General features: G+C 44.0%; 1 protein-coding gene across 1 annotated transcript in view; it reads left to right on the top strand.

The window, feature by feature from the left end:
* EYA2 (EYA transcriptional coactivator and phosphatase 2) overlaps positions 1 to 8680 on the top strand; it is a 255369-nt gene that overhangs the window by 104662 nt on the left and 142027 nt on the right. The window contains 1 exon segment of the mRNA XM_042780627.1: positions 5849 to 5986. Coding sequence (XP_042636561.1) covers positions 5849 to 5986 — 138 coding nt within the window.

The following is an 8680-nucleotide window of genomic DNA, read 5'->3' as shown; positions in this document are numbered from 1 at the left end:
ACTTCCGTAGTGATACTGCCTCGGAAACCCAGGGAGGGGTCGCTATGAGTCAGGTCCGACTTGACAGCACATAACAAAAAAGCCTGGGAGACAGGCTGCAGAGACAGCACTGGGGGGTGGTGAGGAGCAGCAGTTTTGAATTCTAGCTCAGACGCTCCTGAATGAATCACAGAACCTTTGAAAACTGTAAACGGAGTAATAGCATTTGCCTTGGAGGGTGGATGGCAGCATCAGGTGATTCGCTATGTGCAATGATCTTAATACAAAGTCCAATACGTGGGAAGAGAACATCCTTTACTTGGGACGGAGGCCCCCACTCACTGTGATGAAGGACCAGGAACTTTGTTTTCTTAACTTAGTGTAAAACATAGCAAAAATGAATGACAAGGGCATACATTCTCAGTGAGGTCAATATAACCCCCAAGGGGAGCAAAAATGGTTCTGGGAGAATGTTGTTGTTATTTGCCATCGAGTCGGACCTGACTCATAGCGACCCCTCCTTGGGTTTCTGAGGCAGTATCACTATGGAAGTAGATTGCCCAACCTTCCTTCCGAGGAGGTGTGAAGAAAATCTTAACATTTTTATGTATAAAACACAAATACCCATACAGAACCTAAACACATAGATACTGTATCTGTGATATTAAAATTAAATGGTTAGAGAATGGATTAGGGGGAAAAGCATGTAGGGGCAATCATGGAAAAAATGAAATTTTAAGAAAGACCTGGAAATTACAAGCCCTGGTTTTAATTACTAGATCCAACAGACATAAAATTACTCTGTTAAACAGCTCTAGATGTTCCTGCACACTGACGCTTCACTTCCGTATTTGGCTCTTCGTAGGCAATGATACATAGCCTGGGGGAGGACCACAGTCCACAGCGCCCACGGTAGTCGTGCGGTACTTAGGCGTCACTGTCAGGAATAAGCTTAACTCCTTATGGATCTGTTCACTCAATTGTTGTTTGTCTCTTGTCTCCAAATGTAAGTGACAACTCTTGCTTACCACCCTCTCTAGAGCAGCACCTGACACACGATGATATTTGGTACATTGCTAGCCAGAGAATTACTGAATGAATGGATGTCCTCTGAAAAATTGCATGTCTGAAACAAATGGAGATAAGGCCAGAGTTCTCTGCTGCAACAGAGACTCAAAATAGCAATGTCTTCAAGAAAAACAGAATCCTAAAAATCCAACCTCATGGGGCAGTTCTGGTCTGTAGCTGTGACCAGAGTCCAAGTGCCTTTCATCTTGTTACTCTGCTGTGTGATCCAATGTAGCCCCATTCCAGCCAGCAAAAAAGGACAGAGGGCCTGTCCTTGCCCATTAAGGGCACAAGCAAGAAGTTACACACAATAATTCTATTGCCATTCCCTCAGCTAGAACTCATCACATGGCCACACTTAGCCACAAGGGATGCTGGGAAATGTAGTGTTTGTTGTAAGCAGCCATGTGCCCAGCTTAAGAGCAGGGATTCTGTTACAGTGAAAAAGAAGGGGTGAATGAATATTGGGGGGCCCCTAGCAAGGCCTGCCACCATCACCTTAAGAAAGGATGTTTTCCTCATCTTATCGTTACCTTCCTTGGACCTCACTGGACATTCCAACAGCCAGAAGAGAGGCAAAGGTCAATGTTTTAGCATTCCAGCACCACAGCTGTCTGTTTGCAAAAATCTGTCAGAGAACACGTACTGGCACAAGACTTCTGGAAGCCCATGCACCTTCTTTCTGGGTCTCCTCTGGCACAGGATAGCTCTCTGCCTGCAGGGGCTTTGTCAGTGCCCGTGGCATACTGCAGTTTGTTCAGCTGTCCATTCCTCAGGTGACCCTGGGTTACAAAATGAAAGCAAACAAGAGGCTATTTGGGAGAAGGAATGCCAAAGGACAAGACTGGGCTGTTTGTTTCCAAACCCGCCCTAAGTTGTCATTCAGAACGTTGACACAAAAGAGAAAACATGGCACCCAGGCTTCAGCAAGTTAGCAAGTTGGGTTGCCATGGTAACGATGATGAAACCATCTGACCTTGGATGGAATAGGTTGACCTAGACCTTCTCCCAGATGTGCCTTGGCAGGCCATGGAGGGCAGAGGGGAACCCCAGCATGCCATAATAGTGTGGACAAATTCTGTGGTTTGTGGACAGATGCAATATGCAGATGACACAAGCTTGCATGCTGAAAGGGAAGCTGACTTGAAGCACTTACTGATGAAGATCAAAGACTACAGCCTTCAGTATGGATTATATCTCAACAGAAAGAAGAGAAAATCCTGGCATTAATTACTTCTTCAAATTGTGCAGCCATTCTCACCCTCCTTTTCCAATTTATTCCTTCCCTATTGACATAGACTCACTTCCTCCTAAGCTTCCTGTCGAACCTTTCAAGTTGTTGTCAACAATTTGATCCCATATAGTAAGTTTTTTAAATAGCACGATGCTCACCAGGCATTCTTGACTAGTTAAGTTATACTGCTTATTTGGTTAAAGAAGGCTTCAGGGAATATATTTGGTTTATAGTTTCAGGGTTAAAGTTTATCTGAGAGCAGTAGTTTCATGCAGCATTAATGGCTTCAGAAAACCTGGATTCCATGAGAATTAAAATTCTGTTCCACCTCTTGCCCCTTTTGATCAGGATTCTTCTTTAGAATCTTTCATCAAAACTTTCAGTAATGGTAGCCAGGCACCATCTAGTTGAAGAAATAAATGAGTAAAAGAATGAATGTCCACAACCTACCATCTATATGATCTTGGGCAGGTTACACCGAGCTTCACTTTGTTTCTCTGTCTGTAAAATGTGAATAATAATTGTACCCTCCTCTCAGGATCAGGATGAAGATGAAGTGGGATGATACACAAAGTGCCTAACACAGTGCTTATTGCATAAAGCCTTCAGTAAATCCTCTAGCGAATGAATGAATGAATGACTCCAGTGCCCTTGTGAAGAGAGGCCATGTATGTGCTGCCATCAAAAGGCACTAAGCTGGGAATCGGAAGACCTGGGCTTGAATCTTCTTTGCTGCTGAAGCGTGTACCACAGCATCAACATCAGGGTTAGGGCAACCATTTGCATCCAGGGTTCTAAACCCTAACTGTGCATTGGAATCTCCCAAAGAATTTTTTTAAAATGCTGATGTTCTGTGGCTGCTTCTTTGTCCTCCTTTCTTTTGCTACCCTACCCCCAGAAAAAAAGGCCGCTGCTCTCATTCAAGCCACTATTCACAAGGCAACAATGGACTCTGGGAGCTTCTTGGTTTGATGTGGGTCACACTTCATTTGTTAGCCATCTGTTCTCCCCAAAGCTAGTGTAAATGTTTAAAAATGTGCCGGGCCCCTGCTTAGAAACTTCTGTTGGCTACACACAACTCCTATGTCAAATACACGTTCACTACCACGTGACCCAGCAATTCCACTCCTAAATATGTGCCCAAGATAAATGAAAACGTATGTCCACACAAGACTTGTATGAACAGCCTTATTCATAGACTAATAAAAACTAGAAACAATCAGAATTACCAAAAATTGGTGGGTGGATAAACAAAATTCAATAGACCCATAAACTCACTGCCGTGAAGTCCATCCCAACTCATAGCATCCCCTCCTTGGGTTTCCGAAGCATTATCTCTATAGAAGTAGATTGCCAAGTCTTCCTTCTGAGGAGTGGCTGGTGGATTTGAGCTTCCAGCCTTCTGGTTAGCAGTCAAATGCCTTAGGCACTACGCCTCCAGAGATCCCGATAGGATGAAATATTATTCAGCAATAAATACAGGCAACAACATGGATGAACTTCTAAAACATGCTAAATGAAAGCAGCAAAGAACTGTATATAGTCACGCACCATATAACATCCATTAGGTAATGGCTGACTGTGTGTACAATCATGGCCCCGTAAGGTTATACTAGGTTCAGAAATCCCATTCAGAGAATGAGACGTAGCAGACGTAACCAGATGTAGCGAAAACTGCAGCTTCCCATACACAACAGGTATGTATCTTGTGTCTCTTGTACACAAAGCAATTGCACTGCCAGATGTATAATGGTACAGTACCTATAGCTATGTGTCTTGAATAAACACCTCTGTGACTGGCTTATATATATACTGCCCTGGACTTTCTATCATTATTTTAATGTGAGCTTTTCCTACTTACAAATAAAAAGTTTATGTATAATTATGCTTCAACTCGTAAGCAGCAGCCTCCAATCTCATGTAACATGTGTCTTTTGAGTGTTGTAGCATCATCTCACTGTTTAATTTGCTTTCAAAAATATTACTGTAAAATCATCATGGCCCCCAAACACAGCAAAACCAGTGCTAGCGATAGCAGCTGTTGTTGTTGTTATGTGCCATCAAGTCGGACCCGACTCATAGTGACCCCTCCTTGAGTTTCCAAGGCGATAGCACTACGGAAGTAGATTGCCCAACCTTCCTTCCGAGGAGTGGCTGGCAAGTTTGAACTGCCAGCCTTCTGGTTAGCAGTCAAGTGCCTTAGGCACTACACTACCAGAGCTCCCAGCAAGGGGCAAAGGGAAAATATCGATTGGGAAGTAAAACAAACGGTTATTAAGCAACATGAAGGTGGGGAGTTGGTTAATGGCCACATCACCTAACATCTTATTTCACGGCATGGATTGCGGATGCCTCGCAACATACCTGTATTGTATGACCCCATTTATATGAAATTTCTAGAAAGGGCAGTTTCTAGATAAAGTGACTGCCTAAGCCTAGGAATGAGAGTCAGAGTTAATTGCAAGGCGATGGAAATGTTCTAAAACAATGAGGGGATTTTACAGTATGTAAGTTATGCCCCAGTCCACAGTGTTAGAGTGAAGCAGTCCAGCAACATGGAGTCATAGTGAGAACACAGACTCTGCAGCCAGACCACCTGCTCCAGTCCCAACTGCTGTCACTCCTGTCTATGTGGCCTTAGGCATGTTACTTAACTTTCCTGTGCCTTGGGGATAATCACTGCAGCCACCAAAGGGTTATCACAAAGATTAAATGGGCAAATACATAGAGAGAGCTCAGAGCAGCATCTAACACATATGAGGTCACTGTGGTTATTGCTGTTGTAGTCCTAGTCCCTTCTCTCTCTGGGCTCCTGCCTCATTGGCCCTTTCCCGTATCTCGAATCTGCCAAGCTTATATTTGCCTTACGGTCTGCCTTCTCAGTGTTTATCTGGTGGACATAGCCTTTCCACCAGGATTTTCCTATCACTTCTTCTTGTCATTCAAGTCTCAGCTCAAATGCCATCCCTGACCACCCTGTCTAGAATGCCACCTATTCATTCATTCATTACTCACTCACTAAAGCGTCTTCTAGTAGTTGCTGTTGTCGGTTCCCATCGAGTCAGTTTCTACACACAATGACCCCATGTGACAGAGTAGAACTGCCCCCACAGAGCTCTCTTAGCTGTAATCTTTACAAGAGAGATAGCCAGGTCCATCTCCTGTAAAGTCTCTGGATGGGTTCAAAACTACCAACCTTTCAATTAGGAGCCAACCATGTAACCTGCACCACCAGGGCTCCTTAGTGGTGGTGTTCTCATAGGTGGGAACATGGAAGTTCAGAGAGGTGAGGACATTTCATTCATTTATTCAAAACATAATCAGGGGGACCAGGATCAGCATTATCTCTCTCATTTCTCACCATAACCTGGGGAAGAAGAAGCTGTTTATAGTCGTCATTTGTCAAGGAAACAGAGGTTCAGAGACAATTGGCAACTTGCAAAGGTCACAGGTTCTATACCCACCTTCAGACCCCAAAGACTCCACCTTTCTGCTACATCCTTCTCCTTCACATCCCTCCTCAGCTTCAAGAAACCTAATCCGTATCCCTGTTCCTCCTTCCCACAGGCACAGCAGGAATCTATCAAGGAGCAAACGGACTGACCAACGCGGCTGGGTTCGGGAGCGTGCACCAGGTAGACCCATCTTCCCGCCAGGTGTTCTTTCAATTCACTCCTTCCATCAGGGCCCCCGGGGAGCCCACTGGCACACAGGATCTGCCCACCACGACCACTGGAAACCAGCCTCTTATTCCCTAGTTTTGGAGGCTGCAGGGGACAGATGTGCAAAAGGCCATTGGAAAGATGCAGTATAGAGGCAGAGACACTGCAATGACCACATTTTCAAAGTTGTAAGATCATGGCAATGTTAAATATTCAATCTTGACATGATCCCAACATGCCCATGAAAAATGCAAAAAGAGTGTGTGCTCTGGTGTGAGACTGTGAGCTTGTCCGAGGTTAAAAGTACATCTTCTTAATGCCTGGCTCCCAGCATCTAGTGCCCGGCACACAGTGGGTCCTCTGTAGATACTTGTTAATACAAACTAAGTCAATACTTAGTGCATACAGACTAATGTTTGGGTTCTCTTGGTTTTGCTTTAGAAAGTGAATAAAGAACTAACCTAATGTAAGGCACTACATTAGAGAGAGAAGTGGGCAGGTTTGAGAGATGTTGGAAGGCTAAGTCCACAAGACTTAGACTGGATATATGATGAGAAAGAAAGAATAACTCTAGGGTTTAGTATTTTATTTTGAGTCTGTTTTTCTTTGTATTGGGAACTTAGATCTTCGTTGTACTGACTCAGAGTTAAGGAACCCTGCTGATAGAATGGTTAAGCGCTCTGTTCAAACCCACCGAGCAACTCTGCAGGAGGAAGACCTGGTAATCTGCTTCAGTTACAGTTTGTTGTTGTTGTTATTTGCCATCGAGTCGGCCCCGATTCCTAGCGACCCCTCCTTGGGTTTCCAAGGCAGTTATCACTATGAAGTAGGAATGCCCAACCTTCTTTCCGAGGAATGGCTGGTGGGTTTGAACTGCCAGCCTCCTGGTTAGCAGTCAAGTGCCTTAGGCACTATGCTACCAGAGTTACAGCCACGAAAATCCTCTGTAGCAGTCACATGAGCCCGTGCTGAGTCGGAATCCATTGAACAGCACCCAACAAGAACATGCTTGACTTGTCCTATAATTCCCTTTTCCCCACACTCCACCAATCTGTGAGAACAATTGATTTTACATTATTAGTAATGTTGTGTCCTGGTTGCCCCTCTCCTGGCGAGGAGGGCCTCACATAAGCATTACAACTCCATAGCCTTGAGGGATGGGGGTTGAACAGTTTGATAAACATCATCCTTGTCACTGAACCATATATGTAACTACTGTTGACTGGGCAAAACTCCATAGCCTTGCACTAGGTATGTTGTTGTTGTTGTTGTTGTTAGGTCCGGCTGGGTCGGTTCCGACTCATAGCGACCCTGTGTATAATGGAACAAAACACTGCAGGGTCCTGTGCCAGCCTCACATCTTTGCTATACCTGAGCCCATCATTGTAGCCACTGTGTCAGTCCATCTCGTTGAGGGCCTTCCCCTTCTTTGCTGACCCCCCACTTTACTGACCATGATATCCTTCTCCAGGGAATGGTCCCTTCGGACATGACCAAAGTAAGTGAGATGAAGTCTGTTCATTCTCGCTTCCAAGGAGCATTCCGGCTGCACTTTTTCCAGGATAGATTTGTTAGTTCTTCTGGCAGTCCATGGTTCTTTCGGTGTTCTACACCAACTCCACAACTCAAAAGCATCAACTCTTCTTCGGTCTTCCTTATTCATTGTCCAGTTCTCATGTGCATAAGAGGCGATTGAAAATACCATGGCTTGGGTTAGGTGCACCTTAGTCTTCAAGAAGACATCTTTGCTCTCCAGCACTTTAAAGAGGTCTTTTGCAGCAGATTTGCTCAGTGCAATATGTCATCTGATGTCCTGACTGCTGCTTCCATTGGTGTGATTATGGAACCAAGTAATATGAAATTGGAAGAAGGAAGGGGCCATCCACTTCTCAAAGAATTGGCCAGTGAAAACCTTACGAAAAGCAGTGAAACACTGTCTGATATATTACTGGAAAACTTTATGTATAGCCCTGAAACATTGTTCATTTTATTTAGTGCCAGAAGATGAGCCCCTCAGGTCGCAAGGCACTCAAAGTGCAACTGGGGAAGAGCTGCCTCCTTAGAGTAGAGCCAACCTTAATGATGTGGATGGAGTAAAGCTTTCGGGACTTCCATTTGCTGACGTGGCACAACTCAAAATGGGAAGAAACAGCTGCAAACATCCATTAATCATGGAATGTACAAAGTATGCATCTAGGAAAATTGGAAATGGTCAAAAACGAAATGGAACGCATAAAGGTTGATATTCTAGGCATTAGTGAGCTGAAATGGACTGATTTTGGCCATTTTGAATCAAACAGCCATATGATCTACTATACCGGGAATGACAAATTGAAGAGGAATGGCATGGCATTCATCATCACAAAGAATGTGTCAAGATCTACCCTGAAGCACAATGCTGTCAGTGATAGAATAATATCCATACACCTACAAGGAAGACCAGTTAATACTACTATTCAAATTTACATGCCATCCACTAAAGCCAAAGATGAGGAAATTGAAGATTTTTACCAACTTCCACAGTCTGAAATTGACCAAACATGCAATCAAGATGTGTTGATTATCACTGGTGATTGGAATGCAAAAGTTAGAAACAAAGAAAAATTACCGGTAGCTGGAAAATATGGCCTTGGTGATAGAAATGATGCTGGACATCACATGATAGAGTTTTGCAAGACCAACAACTTATTCATTGCAAATACTTTTTTTTGAACAACACAAACAACGGCTATACATG

Source organism: Orycteropus afer, unplaced genomic scaffold, assembly GCF_000298275.1.
Source record: "Orycteropus afer afer isolate SDZICR_OR568_19922 unplaced genomic scaffold, OryAfe1.0 scaffold00049, whole genome shotgun sequence".
In the NCBI taxonomy this organism is placed as follows: Eukaryota; Metazoa; Chordata; class Mammalia; order Tubulidentata; family Orycteropodidae; genus Orycteropus; species Orycteropus afer.
The sequence above is the reverse complement of the archived record's forward strand: the minus strand, read 5'-3'. Positions and strand labels throughout refer to the sequence as shown.